We start from the raw sequence: 22,538 nt of genomic DNA, 5'->3' as shown, positions 1-22,538 counted from the left end.
CCCTCTCGTCTTTTGGGAGAGGAGCGTGTGGGCGAGAGCAGAGAAGATTAGCAACTAGGGTACGCGCAAGGAGGGTGAGCATAAATACATGTGATGTCAGCAAAGAGTGGAGCCTTTTTGGAGAAAAGTAGGCGGATGAATAACTGAGGAAGAGACTCGAAAGAGACCGATTACAAAAGGGTGGAGGAGAGCAATGGGAGAGTGAACATGTCAGGGTTGACAAGAAATAACATGCTGCCATGTTCAGCAGCAGGGAACAGGAAAGTGAATGCATTTTACATGAGATTGGTTAAACACTGACATTCAATGTGACAGAACAGGCAGAGAAAGAGGGGGGCAGGAAGAGAGGCAGGGAAGATTGGAAGAGTGAATTGAGGCAGTAACAGTGTCGGGGCAAGCTGTTGCTGGCCAGAAGGTGCACACCACAGCTGTCCAAACACATACTAGTGGACTTTCAGTTCTCCTGCTAATGAAGGTGTAAATCTAGCTGAACTGACCAACCCCCCCCCCCCCCCCCCCCCCCCCCCCCCCCACCCCTATGAGAAATGTAGCTTCAAAGTTGACAAGGATTTTCACACTGAGCTCAAAATATGTTTTATTCAGCTCATTACAATAGTGACAAAATGTTTAAAAAATATTAAATGCTAGGAAAAGGAAGTACAATACGTCAGATACTACATTGACAGAAACGGAGACAAACGGGTGAAAAATGTCAATAAATGACGGAAAGAATGACAAAAGCCAGCAGCTCAGGTTCTGAGACGAGCTCGTCGTGATGTGCGAGCTATCGGTGTGGTCACTTTGGGGGTCTCGCTCTCCGTCATTACGGCATCTGATGGCAAACAAGAAAATATCGTAAATATTTAGATTGGTTCAGTATACAAAACACCAGCATGTATCGCCCAACGGGCCACTAGCGGACAGGGCACCTAGGTTGCAAATGCAGATCCCGACGACCTTTGGTGCAGGTCACTCCCCATTTCCTGTCAGTCTACTGTCCTATAAAGACATAAAAGCCCCAAAAACAAATTGTTGTGCACTCACCTTCATCCTCCTCTTCGTCACTGCTGAAAGTGATGGCTTGCTTCTTGGACTTGCGGGTCCGTCTTGGAGTGACAAAGACGTCATCGTCACGTTGGGAGACTGAAGACCTTGGCGGACCTGTGTGACCGTGGGTAAATTAGACTGTCAGATCAAAGTTTCATGGCACAATAATATCCTTTAAGTACCTCAAATCCCCTGGCTATGAATTAGTTTGAACTGTAGTGGGTAGGTACCAGTACATGTATGCATGCATTGATAAAATTAATAATCAATGAAACATGTTCCTTACAGACAAACACCAGTTCAATTTGGCGGATCATAGGATTCAATACAAAAGGGACACCGACCTTTCTTGGGCCTCCCCCGGCCTCTGGCGGCTAGTGGTGTAGCACAGATGGACTTCTGTCCGGAACCGGAAGCCCCCTCCTCGTTGTCCTCAGGGCTCTCTACGTTCTCCAGCCCCCGCGTGTGGACCGCCGTCAGCCGCTTCTCAAACTCATCCACCTGGGCCTAGTGGTGAAGAGAAGCATAACGTCAGCATCATACACATGCACGATACTATGCAGCCAAACATTTGTCCAAAACAGTTACCCTTCAGGAAATGTGACTAAATGACTACATTGGAACACAATGTACAGTAGTCTCAAGCTCTTTAATACTTTATTGGTTTGATATGTATAAAACCCACAGACACTTAGCCACTTTCTCTCAGACATTTTAATATTGTGCAACTGTAGTACGTAGGGATAAGAAAAATAAAGTGAAAGGAGCCCCACACACACACACACACACTAGTGCTGCGTTTCATGAACAATTGGAACAATATGTAAAGTTAGCTCAGATGTTTTGGTAGTGATACAGACAAACAGAAATTGCTGATTTAAGCTTTAACCTTTGCTTTCATGAAATATCAGAGATCAGTTGGGTTTCCTAGGAGATTGAACATGTATACTATTGCTAGTTTGATCACTTCAAGTAACCACCCTAGGATTTTCAATGCACAACATGCCAATTTCTATTAGAATCGAAACGACGAAATCGCGGCGACTGAACTTTAATTCATGAGAGAGCAATAGTATGTGAAAATTGGCATTAATTTACAGCAGCAACAATAATTTAGGGGTGGAAAATTACAGTCTTCTGCAGGCGCATGGTGGATTGCCTTTTGTAGGAGTAATTGCAATTCTTTACACCTACACAATTTCCCTTGGCAGGCTGAACCTCTGCCGCTCTGACCTCTAACTCCAATAGGACACAAACAGACATTATCACATTGTCCAGTGCCCAGCTCTGAATGTCAAGCTTAAACCAATCAGATCGTCGTTTAATAGCCGATGGTGTGGTGCAAGAGGGTGAGCAAGCCACCTGTCAGATGATCTTTGCATGTTGAATGCATCTGTATACTTGTATTGTACGCAATACACATGTCTGTTTCATGAGAGTCCCATGGGACCCCCTTGAAAATGAGACAGCAAGGGGGCCATGCCTTCGATACAAATCTGAAAGAAAAGCCGACCCGTCTTTTAATTCTACTGGTACAGTTGAAGAGCTGGTGTGTTGTGGTACCTTAAACAGGGGTTTGGCTCCACGGCGGAGCTTAGCGGTGATGGAGAGCAGAGGCTGGTAGACGCCAGGCTCCGTTAGCTTGTCGCTGTAACACTCCCAGCACTCCTGCAGTCTCTTCAGGCCGCGCTCACACATGGACAGCAGAGACAGGGCCACAGCCACATCACACCACTGGCGCTCAGTCCTAAAGAGAGTAGACATGTGCACGTTAATTTGGGCACGCGGGTGGGTGCATATGAACGCATAAAGGGCTTTGCAAACGTGAAGCGCGGAACACAGGCGTAACGCAAGCGTAAAGAAAAAAAAGCCAAACAGAATCCAGGTCTGCTGAGTCACGGGCGTGTGCACGTAACGAGCACAACAAATTCACGGGACCGCGCTCACGTAAATACGCTTGCATTGTCGCACCGCTCATTGAAAATGAACTATAGGCGTGTTTTATTGCTCCCCGTTTGCAAGGCCCTTTAGTCAAACGATTTGTCACACACACACGTGACGTTACCGCAGTGATATTTGTTCTCTGCATTTGACCCATCTCTTGGAACGGTGAGCCGCAGGCCACAGCCGTGCCGCACTCGGGAATCATTTGATTTGACACTCCAATCCAAGCCATTGATGCCGAGTGCCAAGCAGAGAGGCAGTGGGTCCCATTTTTACAGTCTTTGGTATGATTAGAGTGGTTAGAGTGTCCCGTTTCAGGTCGGACACTCTAACCACAAGGCCACTGTCGTGGTTCCCAAACTGGGAGTCATCAAAATAGTGAGGGGGTACTCAGATGTCTTCTCACTCAGCATTAATCAAACCAATATACAGGTGTATACACAGTATCTGCACATTTCTAAAGGACAATTTAAATGCCAAATTGTCAAAACGTTTGGGAACCATTGCATTAGTGTGCCTGGCACACAAGTAGTCTTGACTGGAGAGAAACCAACTGGAGTCAATGATTTGACTCAAAAGGGGGGGAAAAACTGCATGAATTACATGCATAACGGTAACCTAGTCTGTGATGTCCATCAACCATTCATAAAAACTTGGGGGCGGAAGGGAAACCTGATTAGAAACATACAAAAAATATGGGTACAGTAATTGAAAAACCAGGACAGAGAGCCCCGGGCTTTCACCCATTTCTCCCGCCCAGGAATATGTCATTGAAGCAGCTATTGTGTAATTCAGAGACGTACTCGCTTTGTGGTCCAGGGACGGATTGGTGACGCACAGCCGAGCGGAAGACCCCAAGCAGTGGGAACTGAATTACAAGGCCAATATGGAAGGCGGAATGATTGTCATGAAAGCGGAGGGGAGGGGGGGGGGGGGTATGACTTTGAAAGGTTAGTGTGATACTTATGGATCATCGTGTGGGAATTCAATGTCTGACACTGGCAAGTGGATTTTATACATGACTTTGTTTACTGAAATCTGGCATCCAATTACGGTGTAAGATCAGCCATGGAGAGAAGAGGGGACATGGATAGAGTTTCCTTGTCTTTAACTGGGTCAAAAATTCAGCCATGATCACAACCGGCAAGTAGATAGCAGATACTCTACCGCCTGCTTTGGCATATGCCCTGTACGTCAAGTGGCATTGTATGAAACTACAAGGGAAATGACCAATATTACCATAATGGAGAATTGCAATAGATTGAATTTGACCAAGAGCTGCTGGTTTGTGGATACAATCACCTAATTTAAGTGCACAAATGTAACCAAAGATTTACATTTCTACACAGTCAGAGTTAAACGATGTTACTGTATAGTGACCATGAAGGGAAAGACAAAAAAAACAAAACAAGGGCAAGAAAGATTTGCTCACTTTGCAGTCCTGAAGCGCTGACACAGTTTCTCAACCAGAGACTCTGTCTGCCGCTCTTTGGTGATGTATGAAAACAGCTGCCTGAAAAGCAAACAATTTGGTACATTGAATCATGGCGCTCTCATATCAACAAGGTTTCATTTGGCATTACTCTCAAAAGTCTTGCGACTCAAGTCTGACAAGTCAATCTCACAGTGAGAACTCCTTAAACTGAGAGCCACACACACACACACACACACACACACTCACTTCATGATGGTATTGAAGTCTTCTGTGCTCATGCCTCTCTCTGGATCAGACAATCGGCTGATGATGTCTGGCAGCAGGTTGTAGATGGCGTTATCCTGAGGAAGGGTTGAAGGCCGTTAAGGAGACAAGTACTTTAGATACTGAGCAATGACAGCGTAATATATCGTGCCTCTTGTCTTTAATAATAAAGCTTTATCACCTTTTAAGTGATTAAGAAACATGCATTGATTGAAATACCCAAAAAGTAAGAAAGCTCATTTGTTCTGAAAGAAAATCTCTTTTCTGTTCTGCATAATAACACTTTATTTGTATAGCACCTTTCATGACATGAAATGCAGCTCAAAGTGCTTTACAGAGCAATAGAGAAAAAAGAAAAGCAAAGGCATGAAACCTTAAAATAAAATGGATTTTGGTCAGCGTGTACTGTGTACCATGTACCTTAGAGGCCAATTCGTTGAAGAAATTGAGGGCCAGACTGGCGATGTGAGGATGGGGGTCAATGAGCAGCACAGCCACCTCGCTGACCTGCCCCTTGACCTTCAGCACGTCTTTAAGCACGAGCTGGGTCAGCACCGTCACAGCAGTCTGTCTCACTGACGGAACGTCGTCACTCAGCCTGGAGAGAAGGAGGAGAAAAGGTTTTTATTGGCAGGGCAATTTAAAGTGGACTTTAATCATATTGCTTTTAAGTTTCTGCATGTCGTATAGACACGCAGCTCCTGCATGTTAATGTATGTTACAGAGACATGCAGCTTCTGCATGTTATGTTAGACTTTAATCTGCTCTGAAGAACGCCATTGCCGAAGACGTCAGTGTTCTCAATATGAGAAGGCTGTTGCCGAAACGTGTCTGTGTTCAATATGAGGAAATTGCATCTGAGCCAGTTTTTCCTTTATTTTGGAGTGCCGCTTTTTTCACTTTGCTCTGTAACATAACATGCAGAATCTGCATAACTCATAAACCAACAGAGACACACAGATTCTGCATATTATTGTCCCAGACATCAGTTTCTGCATGTTGTGTCACAGAGGCCAGAGTGGCCTGGATTGGAGACAAGATCACAGCACTTTATGGATTGGCATTTAGGCATCATGGAAAAGTATGGACACAGCCAATAACCATGAATTAGTTCAATTTTGTTGTGGTAAATTAATAAAAGTATGCACAATGCTGCGATGTTGACGAAACTTACATAGCTACCCTACACAGTCGAAATAAGATGCTCATCAATAAACAAAAAATATATTGACAGTACTGTACAAGAAATTTCCTGTTACCAGAACAATTAGCAATTCCCGTTGAAGAGTACTGCCACAAAATGGCTATCGTTGGCTCATTTAAGAAGACAATGGTAAATAAATGGGATGTACCAGTAGTGTGGCATTCTGAAATAAGTTTTAAAAACAAGCTTGGCATACAGTACAAAAGAAGCTCATTAACCGTTTGAGTGGCAGAGCAGGGCTCCTGGCAGAGGATCAAACACAAGACCATGGCCTGTTAATGTTGACGTCCGCCAATGCTTGGTTACAGCCAAATCTATGGCTACGTTAGAGAAAGACTCAGCCATAAAGAGGGCAATTAGTTTTAATGCCCTTATCAGGAGACTCCAGGGCAGGCGGTTGGAGAAGTGTGGCCTGACGGAGGTGTGAGCGTGGGAGACAATTAGAGAGTACCGTGAAATGCTTATCGCATAGAGAAATGCAGAGGACGCCGCCAGGTGACTAATACTGAGAAAGCACAAAACGTTTCATACATCTTGAAAAGCCTCAGCTACAGAATATAAGCTGCAATTATAATTAAGAAGCACACACACACACACACCATAAAAAGGAAAGCAGTAGTTCTGTTGTTCTGTGTGGCGTTCATGTAAAGCGGGAGGCGAAGCAGACAGACAGTCATTATGCGTTTTTTTCCTCTCATTTGAAATTCCCTTCCCAGTGTGAGCCCCCCCCCCCCCCCCCCCCCCCCCAACCTTCACCCTCAATTATTCTGCCCACCCATCCACGTATAATTACGCCAGACTACACATTATTTTCAGGAACAATGTGGAACACAGTAGTAATTACGCAGTTGTGTCCAATTCTTAACGTGACGATGGTGGTGTATGTGTGTGCGTGTAACCATTGCGACCACACACATACATGGAGATCCCTGAACTCTCCTGAGTTGGTGAATCATAGATGCCCATCATAGACGTCAACTACCCTGACAACATACTGCACTACTAGTATTAATAATTTAACCACTCCAACACATCCATTTTCAAAATGCGACCAGCTGTCATTAAAGAGAAGGGAGAAATAAAGGAGAGAGATAAAAGAAAGGGAGAGAATGAGTGAAACGAGGGAGGTACGTACTATAATGTATGTTATATTCTGTCATGGTTGTATAAGATATGAATTTTTTTTATCATCATCTAATCACTTAGGTATCCAACACCCCCTTGATCGTTCTAGTCACGCTCTCTCCATTTAACCTGACCCAACAGCGATGTGTGTGATATATACACACACACATTTGGTGCTTCATTGTGGAACATGACGCACCAAACCTTCGCTGCTTATAGTATGCCTGTATTAGTGAGTGGATATTAGTGAAGACAAGAGTGGTTTATTTGTCAGACAGGTGGAGCTGATCACAACACAGACCGTCCGAGGGGGCACGACTTGCGGGTGTGCCGTGTTTACAACAAAGCTGGTGTCCATAGTTGATTTCCAAGAGTAATAAAGTAAGAGAAAACAGACAGCAGGCCGACAGCTGTCTGAAGTGGCCATTACATTATCAGGCTTTCCCCAAAGTAATTTGTATGAACTGTGTCACTCACGAATCACCATAGGTTCATAAGATTATTTTTAAGCACAAATTTGTTTTCGTGTATACTTTTAGATCCAATAAAAAAATTCCATAACATGCGTGGCTCTCAAAATGGGGTCCTTGAGGGGGTTCCAAACGGACCCTTACAGGTATGCAACTCTGAGACCCTTTCCACAGGTTCACATTGGCCGGTTCAGTTCTTTCATATTTTCCATTTTGTCTACATAATAACCATTTGCATATTTAAAAATGTAAAATTTGTAATACAATAAATCATTGTCTTCGTGAAAGTAATCAATTGGGGAACAATCCAATAGAGGTATGGTTTTGCACACTCAATTCATAATTAACGTTCCAATTTTGGAGCTCTGGCTCATGGACTAAAAACCAAAAAGAACTGAACCGGTTCCCATTGGGAACCAACCGGTGGAAAAGGGGCCAGAGTGTACAATGGGAACTAAATGAAGCCTTCTGTGAACCAAATGAACCCTTCTGTGGCGTAAGGGTTCATTTGGTTCACAGAAGGGTTGGTTCATTTGGTTCCATTTGTACATAACTCTGAGTTATGGAGGGGGGAATGTAGTGTAGCTACAACTCAGTAAAATAATGTAAATGGTACAGTATAAAACAGTAGTAATCAACTGAAGCATACAAAATCATTTCCCTAAAGGAAGAGGGGGACCATCTCTTCCTAATCTGAGGGATTATTAGGAGTCACAATTAAGACGATGTTGGTGTGATGATGAATGAGAGGCAAAATGGAAAGCTTTGGAAATTAAAAATCAATCAACATCCCTTTTCAGTCTTCCTACTATTTTGGACCCATTCACAATATTTACTTTAAATATCTGGTTCAAAGTGGTGAAACAGTTCAGAATGGAGAGGACAATCAGGGTGTTGAGGTGGCCCGCAGCCCGCTTACGATCCAGGTCTTAAGCCTGGTGTGTATGATCAAACTTTCAGGCGATGGGCTCTGTATGGTTTTTCCTCTTTTAGTACTTCCATGGATGGTAATGTGTTTTTGAGTTCTGAAAAACTGATAAATATGTGCACGTGTATAGATAAGGACTTTTTTAGATACCTTCAAGTACGAGAGTACTTCATGGGTGAGGTGAAAGCTTCTGAGCTGGTGGCCTCAAACAATTCTCATACAGGTTTTTAATACAGGCATATAAACATGAGTCCAAAAGAGCTAGTGTATACAATGCCATGGTTTCAGCTAGGACTAACTCCACAGAGTACATTAAAACCAATTGGGAAACTACAGAGGAATGGGAAAATATGTGCAAAATAAAAATTACGTCTACCAACTCAAGAATGTGGAGAGAATTCTGTTGGAAGAACCTAATGAGATTTTTTATAACATGCTGGAGACAGTGTGGCCGGATACCGGAGAACTCGTACAACAGGACCCACCAACGAAAGAACATTGGATGGACATTACTGAGGAATCATATGCGATGGAAAAACAAACATTCATACTCAAGACTGCAAGAGGATAAGTTCTATAAAAAGTGGGATCTCTTCTTCCAGCCTATCGATAATGTATGAGGAATTCAATGAATGTATCCTGTAATGATACAGAGATCTCCATGTGGGACACAGTGGTTCCCAAGTAGGCCGATGGCCGCCGGGCACGTACAGGTCTAGTATGAAAACTGCAGCCTTTTATTCTTTAGTTTCCTTTGTCTCTTGCTTCGTTTTCCCCGTTTTCTTTTTTGTATAGTCTGTCTTTTTTTCTCTTTCCCATTTGTTGTAGGTCTTTTTATCAATAAAAATTAAGTGATTTTTTTTTGATGACTGTACAATACATCGTAGCGGCATTGACTGACATTAAATGCTCATTGAACGCAGGTGCAACCCTCTTACCTGGCATAGAGGTTCTGTGTCCAGGGCTCCAGGATGTTGGGGAAGCGTACAGTCAGGTCTCCCAGGGCCACGATGGCGTTGGCCCTCACCACGGGAAGACTGGATCGCTCCAGCACGGTGAACAGCAGACGGATGTGCTCCTCGCACACAGACGGACTGATCGAGGAAGGACGATAAACATTTTGTTAGTATAGCAGTCCGTTTTATGTGTGACTGCAGTACAACACACGTCATGATTTATTGTTAGACTTGTGCATAGGTTCGAATTAATTATATTTATTAGGACAGAACTAAAGTGAAAAAAATGTAGGTATGTAAGCAAATTTCATATTTGAAAGCATTTCTAAATACAGGTTTTGTCCAACCGTAATTTAAATGTTTTTATTTGCATTATTTCACCTGATCATCATGAACTGAGAGAGCGCCAGGCAGGCAGCAGTCGTGAGTTGTGGATGGGAGTAACGTCCAGGTGAGCTGCACACTCTCACCAGTAGGGGCAGGAACTCAGAGAGCAGGTTCCCCTCTAAAACAGTGAAAACACTTAGTTTTTAATAACAAACGGGAACACACACAGCCAGTAGGTTCTTCTTTAAACAGTGAGAACATTTGCGTCTTATACCACAGCAGAGAACAAACTGTTACAACACCAAGCAACATTTTCTAGAAAAAGCCAAGAGCATGGCTCGCTGGTGCGTGTTAAACCGTCATCAGGCAGAACAGTGTCCTTACCAGCCAATAGTTCAGTCTCACATATCTTCCTGATGAGCTCTGCCTCTGCGTCCTCGGCAGAGGCGCCAACCAAGCCAAGCTCCTCCTCCACAGCACTATCATTGGCCTCCTGCTGTTGGCACAACACGCATAGAACTATTACTAAGACTACTCCATCGACCCATCCCATACACTGCAGCTATTCATCCTTGGAATGCTCTCGATATTTCATAGTGATAGTACACAGCTGCAGTGCATCCATCATTCACCACGCTGAAGTGATGAGCCTAAACACATCCGCATCGTATACCAAGTCTGCCTGAAGGACAGAACGCAAGTGGTGCTGCCTGGCATCATTCCCTTTTATGAATGATGCCATACCAGCTTCCCAACACCTCATACCCCCAATTCCTCCATCTTTAATAGTACTTGGCCCTTACATTGCTGCTACATTTTGTTTGTGCCAAGTTACCTTTGATTTCCTGGAGGGTCCCTTTTCCTGTCTCTCCTCCCTCTCAACCCTCAACCTCCTCAACTCCATGCTGACGCTGCGCTCTAGGTGAGACACCTGCCAGAACGCTACGCAGCCACTCAGGGACAGCAGCTGAGCCAGACACACCGAGTTCACTGCAGGGGACAGAGGCACAATGATACAGGAGATTTAAAACAGGATTCGCATGTACCTGTGCCATGGACCTTTCAGTCACTCTAGCTTCAGTTAGAATTGTGCAATAAAAAAAAAAAAAAAAGCACTTCACCTTCACTGGGGTCATCGTGGTCCTGAGATCCACACTGCGATTGGTCACCATCCTTGTCGTTTTCCCCGGCAGTCTCTGCGATCTGATCCAATAAGAGGCGAGCGCACCGATGGAGAAGGTGGGAGCAGATCTGGTCGGGGGACTCCGCCAGGAAGTAGATGAGACGGACGGCCTGTTCCATGAAGCTCTGCCAATAGGGGTCCTCCATCACCACACCTGGAGGACGCAGGGAGGGAGTGGAGACAGTCTTTTAAAATTACCAAGTTGAAGTTAGTTTGCAGCAAGGAATAAAACATTAGCCCATGACTGATGAAGACCGCATTAGGTCGAAACGTTAGTCGTTTTCTATACTAGCACCGAATAAAAAGGCTTAAAATGTCCGTGCTGCTCCAGTGTCCTCTCCTTCTGCAACATGTGTCCTTGTTCCTGTGATGCACCAGACCAGCCGTTCCAGGCTTGAGGCATGTTGGACTCCCTTTGTTCTAAAACATTAGCCCATTAAGACCCAAGGCCGATTCTACAAATGTTGTGGATCAGTGGACCCCCACAATTATATGCATTTGGCCACAGAACCGCATCTCAAAAGATTGTAAGAGCTGCATGAAAACTCCTTTATATTACCGCTTAATGTTCACACCTGCCCCGGCCTCCCTAGTAGTGCGTTTTACCTTCAGCAATGGCCTGTGTGAGGCACGTGAAGAGCTGGTGGTCCTGGGGCAATCTGAACGGGGCAGCTTTAGATTGCTGGAAGAATGAAATCAAAGTCAAACATCTACACTGTATTGAGAGATGCATGAATTACAAATGACATAACCACCACCGGAAAAGGCAAATTCTACAAAATTACCACACAACGAGTTTCCCCAACAGAGTCTACATTTGAATATAATCAACGATGAATTTCCATGTCATTATTTCTCCCCAAAAATGAATATAGAAATGGTCATTAATTGCATGTAGTGATTCATCTCTTCCGTGTGTAGCAGTGTTAATGTGTCATGTTCTTACCTTGACATGATCTGTAATGCTACAGATGGTGATGACAGAATCTCTGGCCAACAGGAAGTCTTCAGTCACTTTCTCACCCAGAGCCACAGAACACAGAGTGTCCAGATTACTGAGGACAACCTCCCTCTCTGCCCTGTTAATGGACAAGACATCAAGTCATTCAGCAATGATGGCGGCCGTTCTGACAGTTTAGGTTAAGTGTTACTCTCTGCCAACATCCGCTTACACACGCTGGCGCACAGAACCTCCTACACCACAATTAACCTCTTTACCTTCAGTTTCATTTATCAGTGAAAATGACTGCTTTGAAAAGGGTGCACTCCATAATTAACCATACAAGAATATTGTAAAATTGTGTGATTCAGAAAGAACTGGCTGGAAATATCAGACACCACAGTGTGCAGTTGACTCCCAGCGCATTTACATTTGTCTTAAAGGTTTACCAGTGTAGCAGGATGTGAATGAGATTGTGTTCATTTCAGGATGGACACTTCAGGTACTGCATTGACACAAAATTGACATCTATTCAATCTTCAGACCTGCTAAAAAAATTAAATGAATCAAACACCAGTTTTAAAGGTAGAAGATGGAGTTACAGTAGGGCAAATTTTCTGTTTGCCTCATGCATTTGTACACGTATAAAGTATAACCATAGCCATTTACAAGTGTACATCTTTACAACACCAAGTGCCCACACAACCACACGCCATGGTAAGGCTGGAAATTTCTAGTCTAGATTTTCATGCATCAACTGCATGTCCTCTGTTGGCCTTAAGTTCCCAGCCCCAGCCTGCTGCCCGAATAATGTGTGTGGGAGGCCCGGTTTTAGCAGAAGCACACACAGATAAACGGGTTATAAATGTTGCCTGGCTAGAAGAGAGGCAGCACAATGTGGGAAGACTGCAGATAGTTCCCCCCCTCCACCTCTCTCATCACTTTTCCCTCCAGAGGTGGCCGTCTTTGAGAGGATTTTTAAAAGAAACAGTTAAAAGTGCTGGCGTCCAGAGTTCTGGTTTTGACTAACCATATCTTTTTCACTCAGACAGCTGAGGCTAGGGGGCAAGCAATAAAAGGTTCACAGGAGTAAAGCTAGACGTGCTACCCTCTTCGAGCTGAAAATACAGAAGCCGTTTTTCCCTCAGAATAAGGCAGCTGGCAGCCATCAGATTATTAAAGTGTCCATAGCCAACTGAATCGGGTGTCTTCCTGCCTTCATTAAAGTGATGTTAAAATCTTTGGTTTGGTAGAACCTTGGGATGTATAGCTTACTGGCCATGAGATAAGTCAAAAATAATGAGTCAATCTATATCGATTACACCTAGTCTATTCTAATTATAGAACATTGTGTGAGGAAGGGGGTCCAGTGGGAAGGCTGGACAGACACGCATCTATTATAGAGCATTGTGGTGGGGGGTCCAGTGGGGAGGGGGTCACCCCCTAACCCCCTGGACACACATCTATTATAGAGCATTGTGGTGGGGGGTCCAGTGGGGAGGGGGTCACCCCCTAACCCCCTGGACACACATCTATTATAGAGCATTGTGGTGGGGGGTCCAGTGGGGAGGGGGTCACCCCCTCCCCACTGGACACACATCTATTATAGAGCATTGTGGTGGGGGGTCCAGTGGGGAGGGGGTCACCCCCTAACCCCCTGGACACACATCTATTATAGAGCATTGTGGTGGGGGGTCCAGTGGGGAGGGGGTCACCCCCTCCCCACTGGACACAAATCTATTATAGAGCATTGTGGTGGGGGGTCCAGTGGACACACATCTATTATAGAGCATTGTGGTGGGGGGTCCAGTGGGGAGGGGTCACCCCCTAACCCCCTGGACACACATCTATTATAGAGCATTGTGGTGGGGGGTCCAGTGGGGAGGGGGTCACCCCCTAACCCCCTGGACACACATCTATTATAGAGCATTGTGGTGGGGGGTCCAGTGGGGAGGGGGTCACCCCCTCCCCACTGGACACACATCTATTATAGAGCATTGTGGTGGGGGGTCCAGTGGGGAGGGGGTCACCCCCTAACCCCCTGGACACACATCTATTATAGAGCATTGTGGTGGGGGGTCCAGTGGGGAGGGGGTCACCCCCTCCCCACTGGACACACATCTGTTATAGAGCATTGTGGTGGGGGGTCCAGTGGGGAGGGGTCACCCCCTAAACCCCTGGACACACATCTATTATAGAGCATTGTGGTGGGGGGTCCAGTGGGGAGGGGGTCACCCCCTAACCCCCTGGACACACATCTATTATAGAGCATTGTGGTGGGGGGTCCAGTGGGGAGGGGTCACCCCCTAAACCCCTGGACACACATCTATTATAGAGCATTGTGGTGGGGGGTCCAGTGGGGAGGGGGTCACCCCCTAACCCCCTGGACACACATCTATTATAGAGCATTGTGGTGGGGGGTCCAGTGGGGAGGGGGTCACCCCCTAACCCCCTGGACACACATCTATTATAGAGCATTGTGGTGGGGGGTCCAGTGGGGAGGGGGTCACCCCCTAACCCCCTGGACACACATCTATTATAGAGCATTGTGGTGGGGGGTCCAGTGGGGAGGGGGTCACCCCCTAACCACCTGGACACACATCTATTATAGAGCATTGTGGTGGGGGGTCCAGTGGGGAGGGGGTCACCCCCTAACCCCCTGGACACACATCTATTATAGAGCATTGTGGTGGGGGGTCCAGTGGGGAGGGGTCACCCCCTAAACCCCTGGACACACATCTATTATAGAGCATTGTGGTGGGGGGTCCAGTGGGGAGGGGGTCACCCCCTAACCACCTGGACACACATCTATTATAGAGCATTGTGGTGGGGGGTCCAGTGGGGAGGCTGGACAAACATCTATCTATTGGGGGGGCAGTGGGGAGGGGGTGACCCCCTCCCCACACATCTATTAGAGCATTGTGGGGGGGGTCCAGTGGGAAGGCTGGACATTCATTATAGAAGATTATGTGGGGGTCCAGTGGGAAGGCTGGACATTCATTATAGAACATTATGTGGGGGTCCAGTGGGGAGGGGGTCACCCCCTCCCCACTGGACACACATCTATTATAGAGCCGTGTGTGTGGGGAGGTCCAGTGGGAAGGCTGGACACATCTATTATAGATCATTGTGGGGGGGTTGAGTCCTCACATAGCACAGCAGATGATAAAGTTTGCTGATAATATCTGGATTAATATCATAGTCCGGTCACTATAAAACCCAAGATTCTATTAAAGTTCAACATAACTTCCACGACAGATTATATGACACACCACCATCCTACATCTTTCCAGTATTAAAAGACAATTTCAATGTGGGTGGGGATAAGGCAAGAACACTTCAATGACAGCCACCAGCAGCACCAGTTAGTCGAGAAATATACGACTTTCTGATCCTGTGTACCCGCGCCTTTTTCTCATCACAGGGCTCAAAATGGTCAGCTTTTACTTAGTTTTATATATATATATATATATATATTAAAAAAAAACGTTGAAAGGGGTTCTAGGGTGGCAGTTTGACCTCCATGTACAGAGGGTGATCCTACACTATGAAGATGAGGCATGTAAATACTTAATGTCTACCAAGTGAGAACCAACAGAGAGAACAGCAACAGTCCAAATCCTACACGGGTTGTGCTTATAACCACGCACCACTTCTGTGGCCAACGCAGTTGTAGGCAAGTGCCTCTTGCCTACAACTGCACTACTCGTGTAGGCTTTCAAAGGACGCGAGAGAGCACCATTTTATGGCTGCTAAACGTACAACAAATGTCTTGGTCAGGGTTAGAAATAAAACTCAATATCATTCCAAGTGCTCTGTGTTTCACAGTCTCTCAGCAGCATTCGTGACACATGCACATTTGCGTTAAGACTCTTACCGTGCAGCCATGCCAAGCAGCAGGACCGCAGCTCGCCTGTGCAGGCCGGTTGTGTCCCGCTTACCGGTGAATCTTTCCCACAGAAGCTGAACCACAGTGGACTGGAGAGCGCTGCCACTGCCGAAGAACTCTTGTACCTACAGAGACGGAGACGGAAGGTTCAGAACAGTGAGCCGTCTGTCAGAGCCAACAGGTTATGTGCATTGTACGACATGCTGCAGAAGAGACGTAGCACTGCACGATTTACCCATTTATTAATGAACACAACCTGTGTCTGTCTGCATACTGTGACTAGGGATGTGCATGACTGCCCAAAATCAAAGTAGATTAATCAGATAATTAAGCAGAATAGTCTACACCTTGGAGTCATGCATCTGCATCATGCCAGTTATTTTTCGACACAAAAAAATAACTAGGGTGATCATTTTAGCCATTGTGCAACTGGCAAGCAATCAAGCGAGAAAGGGTGTTACAACTTACAATCTCATCTAGACACTGGATAGTCCCCAGAGATGCATCCACCATGAGCACAGAGAGACTGTCCACCAGAATCTGAGCTTTGGCCCTGTGGAGACAGGAGACTTCAGTAGTGAACAAACCTCTAATAAAGACACCAATATTAACACAGGGCTGTCAACCCAAGGAAGTCGAAGATGTGAGAATCCCTTCTGTGACTTTTCAAAACTTTTCTTTTTTTAATGACACCCTGTTAACGGGCTATAGAGAACTGCAGGATGTTCCAGGCTATCCCAAGTGTAAATGTATCTCGTCTGGCTCTCTATTCAGTAAGCCAGTACTCATCAGTCCTCTATTCATCGCAACGAAGCATGTCATTGAAGACAGTCTTGGTTTACTTCGACTTGATTTGAAAGAGTCACGATTCATAGTTAGGACTCTGTGTAGATAGATTTCTCTGCTTCCCCCGGGAGCGTCTGTTGAATAACTAAATCATAAATATCTAAATCATTCCGTCCCAATTCTAAGAAAAGATTGTGTTAGACGGCCCATCACGGTCCCGTCGCTAGTCGTGTTAGAATTAATCATACCTCCCGTTGTCGATCGCATCGAGAGTGTTTTGGCTATTTCAGCTACATCTACAAGCTAATAGTTTGTGCTGTGAACTATTTTTGAATAACCAACCAATGTGATATACAATAAAACATAAAATTACAGATACTTTCCCAGTTTGAATGGGTTAAATTCTGTGATCATAGACAAGACACCCAAATGCATACTACCGTAAACATAAAGCCAACAGGAAGAAAAAAAAATTGATTCCTTGAGCTTTTGGGCCTGTGGCTCCCCGGCTAACACGTGGACGTGGGTTTTCAAATGTTGGCATTCCACATAGGCATGCCAAAACAAAATAGATATTTAATTCTTCCTCTCAATTATTTCACAGAAGGGTCAGGTGTTGCATCTGAATGTAGCCCTCAGATTACCAAAGAAATTAAGCTCATGGCTGACTGAACCTCAGTGACAGCTGAGCGAACTCTTTGCCTCCAACACACACACAAACCCTGTCGGCATCCACCTGGTCATTTCTCCACATCAACTTTAAATTTAAAATGGAGGAACAATTTGGGTGAAGCCAAGTCACTGTAGGCAGGCCCATACAGCAGAGCAGCAAATCTCAACTACACTGCCGAGATTACCAGCCAGTAGAGGCAAGGAGCACTCAGCCATCTTGTTCAGTCAGCTCGCATTCGCCTTGGTCTCATCATTGGGCAGGGCCAGGTATTGAATTCAGTGGATAGGGATCTGAAGCAGTAGTAAGTACGAGGCAGGAGTTACAGTAGACACTATGATTTGTAAATGGATTCAATCAGTACACTTTAGATATTTCATGTATGTAGACAGACACCAGACTCCCAGCCCTGCAGCCCTTTCTGAATTCTGAGTGTTTTGGCTACATCAAGCTACTTCAGCTACATCCAGAATAGCATCCGGTCTGTCGCAAAATGTGCTCTGGTGTTATAAATCGCTGGTCGCTATGATTTAATGGATTAAATAACCCCAGGGTTTGGGGTGTTAAATATGATATAATTATTAATAACAACATTTTCAGCAGTCTAAATCCAGATAAGTACCTGGTGGAGTCTCCCTGCGGGTTGAGATAGAGGCGCTTGTAGGCTTGCACCACAACATCTTTAACGGCAGCATCGGCCGACCACACCAGAGGAAGCATCTTCCTCACGCCGGTGAGAGAGTTGGCCACGCCGAACTCGCACACCGTCACACAGAACTGTACCGCCTCCTGGACCACTGCAGGAAACAAACGTTCACATCATTGCCAGAAGATGGTTCATATTAAGCAGCACCAGACATTGTTATTTGTCCACTATCTGTATGTATGGCATGAATGAAAACGCTCAAATACATAAAGGTTTACCGTAGTTTAGTAAGAAAAGTTTCAAGGTTTTACATAGTTTGCTGAGGCATAAGTGGACCATGTGTGATGAGACTCCCCTTACCAGAAGTGGTTTTCCAGTACAGCATAGTGTTGATGACCGAGATGGCCCTTTCCACCTGCAGGGCGAAGCTCTCCGTGTCCTTCAGGTACTGCACCAACATCTCCTGTTTCTTCAGCTCACCGTCCCGAGCGTCCTCTCCCTCCTTCTCTGGTCCTTCCTTCTGGGGGGTAGGGGGGAGGTTCTGACTCAGCTCAGCAGCATCATCAGGGCCTGAGATGGGCAGACACATGTGGACATGGGTCTTCAAGCATTGAAATTGCACATTAGGCATGCCAAAAAATATATATTTCACAGAAGGGTCAGGTGTTTCATCTCTGACTTTGGCACTCAGCTTACCAAAGAAATTAAGCTCATGGCTGACCGAACCTTTGACAGCTGAGAGAACCCTTTGCCTCAAACACACACACACACACACACACACACACTGTCAGCATCCACCTGGTCATTTCTCCACATAAACTTTAAAATGCAGGAACAATTTGGGTGAAGCCAAGTCACTGTAGGCAGGCCCTTACAGCAGAGCAGCAAATCTCAGCTACACTGCCAAGATTACCAGCCAGTAGAGGCAAGGAGCACTCAGCCATCTTGTTCAGTCAGCTCGCATTCGCCTTGGTCTCATCATTGGGCAGGGCCAGGTATTGAATTCAGTGGATATGGATCTGAAGCAGTAGTAAGTACTAGGCAGGAGTTACAGTAGACACTATGATTTGTAAATGGATTCAATCAGCACACTTTAGATATTTCATGTAGACAGACACCAGGCTCTCACTTTGCAGCCCTTTCTGAATTCCTATGAACCTAATTGTAGAATAAATAAAACACACATCTGTGCTCGTGGTTTTAGAATATTTTCTCCCGTCCTGGGGGATCATTGCTTGCTTCCCTTAACGGCACCGGCATGTAAACTGGAAGAAAAGGCTGTACCTTTGAATAGCAGAGCCAGTGTGTCCATCATGGTCTCTGGTGTGAGACTGGACAGAGCAGAGAAGTGCTCAGACTCGGGGAAACGGCTGTGGGCCTTTATACACAGACGTACTGCGTTCCTGGAAGACACAAGAAACGCACAATGTCAGCCTGGCAGTGAACAACAAAACAAACTCAAAAGAGACCATTATTCCAAAGTGTCAACAGAGAAAACCTACATTCCATGCACTGATTTGAGTGACTTTTCGCTTGTGTATCGGCAACACAATTTGTCTGCTCTCAAGTTATACATTAGACTAAAATCACACCCGTGTGAACTGAGTGTTGCAACTCCCCTCCCCTCCCCCCCCCCCCCCCTCTCTCTGTCTCTCTCTCATTAGCAGGCAACAGTGCAGCACTAATATTATCTCTCCCTCTCTCCGTTTCTGGCAAAACAGCACCCCTACTGGTACGGTAGTCATAGTGGTGCTCATGAACCAACACATAGGTGAACACTGAGATTGCACCACTCAAAAAGATACATTATTTTATTTTCAAATTTGTAGTTGTGGGATATTATTGGGTCACCTGTATTTGTTGATGCGGAGGAACTGTGCGACCTGCACAGCAGTAGTCCTCTCATCCTTTTCTTCATCTCCCGCGTCGTCATTCTCTTCTTCCTCATCCTCCTCCTCCTCGCTGGTGGGCTGCAGTTCAGCCCCGACAGTGACCCGGAGTTCGGGCTCCATGGCTGCCCACAGCTCGGATGCTTTGAGGACGGCCACTGATAGGGCGCGAAGACCGACAACAGGAAAAAAAAAAGAGGTAAGAATGAATGATTTACATAGGATAACCTATAATTGACATTTTCTGAGGAACAACTTGACTTTTTTCGGATGGAGGAATGTCAGGGAGAACATCACATTCACACATGCTGCACAGCATGTTCTTGTACAGAGGAAGAACTGGATTGGAGGGGAAAAAAAGTCTCAGTTGTCTACAGAAAAGTAATATTTCTTGTGGGTGCCTGAAGGTGACCACATAATCGCTGGTTAGATTTTTATAGGGACTGGTGTTTAATTTCTTTCCCCTTCCCTCACCATTATCCAGTGTATGTAACATAATACATTAGTTTGTCTTTTGGCAACGTTTTTCCTTATTAGATTACGCAAAATGTAACCGATGTCTTGAACAATGTTCATTTAATGCCATGCCCTGGTTTGTGTATTGTGGACTAAAATTTCACAACACAAACAATAGTGGTTGTAACAATAAATTATAGTTTATTCTGGCAATTTAGTTACATTTCGTGTGGCATCATTCAAAATCAACCACATCATAGCTACTCCGATGTATGGGGCAGACTCCTGGTAGGATAGAGATACACAGCAATCTGAGAACCCATGGTCAACAGTCCATCTCGAGAGACTAGATACAGAGATGCATTGCAAAGTAAAATAACGGGAAAGGATTTATCTCAGAGGTGACCTATTTTTTCCCCATCCCATCTCAAAATGGCAAATTTCACAGAAGGTTCAGGAGTTTGCATCTCTGACTTTGGCCCTCAGATTTAAGAAATTAGCTCATGCTGACTGAACATCAGTGACTGAACTCTTTGCCTCCCACACACACACACACACACACACACAGTCGGCATCCACCTGTTCATTTCTCCACGTCAACTTTAATTGGAGGAACAATTTCAGTGAAGCCAAGTTACTGTAGGCAGGCCCTTACAGCAGAGCAGCAAATCTCAACTACACTGCCAAGATTACCAGCCAGTAGAGGCAAGGAGCACTCAGCCATCTTATTCAGTCGGCTCGCATGATTGATTGATGATAATCATCATCGGGCAGGGCCAGGTATTGAATTCAGTGGAAAGGGACCTGAAGCAGTAGGTAGGCGTTAAGACACCGTTCTGTAATTTGATGGCGACGGGGGGCTTTTGAAGTGTGTATATCACATACCGGGTGCTTTCCCTTGCAATTTCTCTTTCATCTCTCGAAGTTTAGCAGTCTCTTTCTCCAGGGGTTTCTGCAGGTCAGCACTGCTCAGCTGACAAGACACAAAAGACAATATGGTATGGCATGTTCAAAAGAACAAACATCTACACAACAGCATTGACTCCCAAGTGTTTACTTTAAAAACACATTACATGGTACAATGTTTAACCACAGCTGAACTTCAACAGGTTTGTTCAACCCACTGAGCATAACAGACAGTATACTTGACATAATGTGCTGCATGATATACTGCTGAACATTTTGAGTACATGTATTACACACACACACATCATAAGATCTATAAATACATGCAACAAAAGTTAGTTTAACTTTCACACTAGTGGTTCTCCGCCCCTGCTTTTCCACAACACCATTCTTATTTGCCACCAGTATCTGTCTGTCTGTCACCAACACAACAATCTATTTATTTCATCTGTTGAATGACAGTTAAAATGAACAGTAAGACTTTAAAATGACGTAGGGCGTGTCAGCTCCGTATCTGTCCATGGCGATTTCTCTCAACTCGCCATGGTCATCAGAGAGCAGGGATGCTATAGGGAGGACTAGTGCCAGACAGAACACAGCACAGAAGACTGCCTGGGAATCTGCCTCCCAAAAAAATAAAAATAAGAATCAATTTACTAAGAGCCATGCCTTGTTAATTCCCATGTTGAATTACTCAGATATGTTCAGCAACTATGGAGAATGTACATGAAAATGTTTGTTGAGTTTAGTACATTAGCTGTAAATAGACAAAAACTGACAACTACAGTATGTTTTCCAATATTTCCTTTTTGGCACTTGCTCGCTATACACATTCTAAATTTGTCACATCATGGCTGAAAAGGATGTGACTATTTCAGCTACATGTGGATTGGTTGTTTTGTTTACCTTGCAGCTGTAAGGGTTGTGTGCGATGAAGGCAGCCAGCAGCTGAATAGCACTCTTCACCACATGGATGGATTTGTCCATCAGCCGTCCCACAGCCAGGCCCATGACCTCACTGTATCGACACAGAGGCAATGCCTGGCAGACAACACACACGCAGCTGAGGATGATTAACTCATTAAGACACTTCTACAAATGTCTAGACTTCTACTAAATCCTAACACGTTTCTATATCAGTGGTGCTCAGAAATGATATGCATATGATCTACAAGCTCATAGTTTGTGCTGTGAACTTGTAGCAGCTATTTTTGAAAAGCCAACCAATGTGATAAATAAAACATAAAATGACAGATACTTTCCCAGTTTGAATGGGTTAAATTATGTGATCATAGACAAGACACCCAAATGCATACTAAACATAAAGCCAACAAGAAAAAGAAAATCTATTCCTTGAGCTTTTGGGCCTGTGGCTCCCAGCTAACACATTAGCCGGGGAGCTAATGTGTTAATATTTTATTTTTATCTCAAAATTATTTCACAGAAGGGTCAGGTGTTGCATCTGATTGTAGC

The 22,538-nt window shown here is 45.0% G+C and overlaps 1 protein-coding gene across 1 annotated transcript in view; it reads right to left on the bottom strand.

Annotated features, from left to right (window-relative positions):
- Positions 1–580: 580 nt before the first annotated feature.
- ncapd2 (non-SMC condensin I complex, subunit D2) overlaps positions 581–22,538 on the bottom strand; it is a 32,226-nt gene continuing 10,268 nt past the window's right edge. Inside the window, exons 11-32 of the mRNA XM_083760672.1 lie at positions 21,972–22,106; positions 21,045–21,132; positions 19,666–19,861; positions 19,099–19,217; positions 18,175–18,384; positions 17,791–17,965; positions 16,181–16,265; positions 15,701–15,837; positions 11,830–11,962; positions 11,490–11,565; positions 10,822–11,037; positions 10,536–10,690; positions 10,085–10,196; positions 9,755–9,878; positions 9,356–9,511; positions 5,111–5,288; positions 4,673–4,767; positions 4,424–4,504; positions 2,611–2,794; positions 1,392–1,554; positions 1,045–1,161; positions 581–832 (exon numbers count right to left, since the gene is read on the bottom strand). Of these exons, the coding sequence (XP_083616798.1) occupies positions 750–832; positions 1,045–1,161; positions 1,392–1,554; positions 2,611–2,794; positions 4,424–4,504; positions 4,673–4,767; positions 5,111–5,288; positions 9,356–9,511; positions 9,755–9,878; positions 10,085–10,196; positions 10,536–10,690; positions 10,822–11,037; positions 11,490–11,565; positions 11,830–11,962; positions 15,701–15,837; positions 16,181–16,265; positions 17,791–17,965; positions 18,175–18,384; positions 19,099–19,217; positions 19,666–19,861; positions 21,045–21,132; positions 21,972–22,106 (3,018 nt within the window). The 3' untranslated portion in view covers positions 581–749. The remainder of the gene's footprint in view (positions 833–1,044; positions 1,162–1,391; positions 1,555–2,610; positions 2,795–4,423; positions 4,505–4,672; positions 4,768–5,110; positions 5,289–9,355; positions 9,512–9,754; positions 9,879–10,084; positions 10,197–10,535; positions 10,691–10,821; positions 11,038–11,489; positions 11,566–11,829; positions 11,963–15,700; positions 15,838–16,180; positions 16,266–17,790; positions 17,966–18,174; positions 18,385–19,098; positions 19,218–19,665; positions 19,862–21,044; positions 21,133–21,971; positions 22,107–22,538) is intronic.

Source organism: Protomyctophum parallelum (assembly GCF_964188405.1).
Source record: "Protomyctophum parallelum genome assembly, chromosome: 3".
Classification (NCBI taxonomy): domain Eukaryota; kingdom Metazoa; phylum Chordata; class Actinopteri; order Myctophiformes; family Myctophidae; genus Protomyctophum; species Protomyctophum parallelum.
This window is presented reverse-complemented; position numbering and strand designations above follow the sequence as displayed.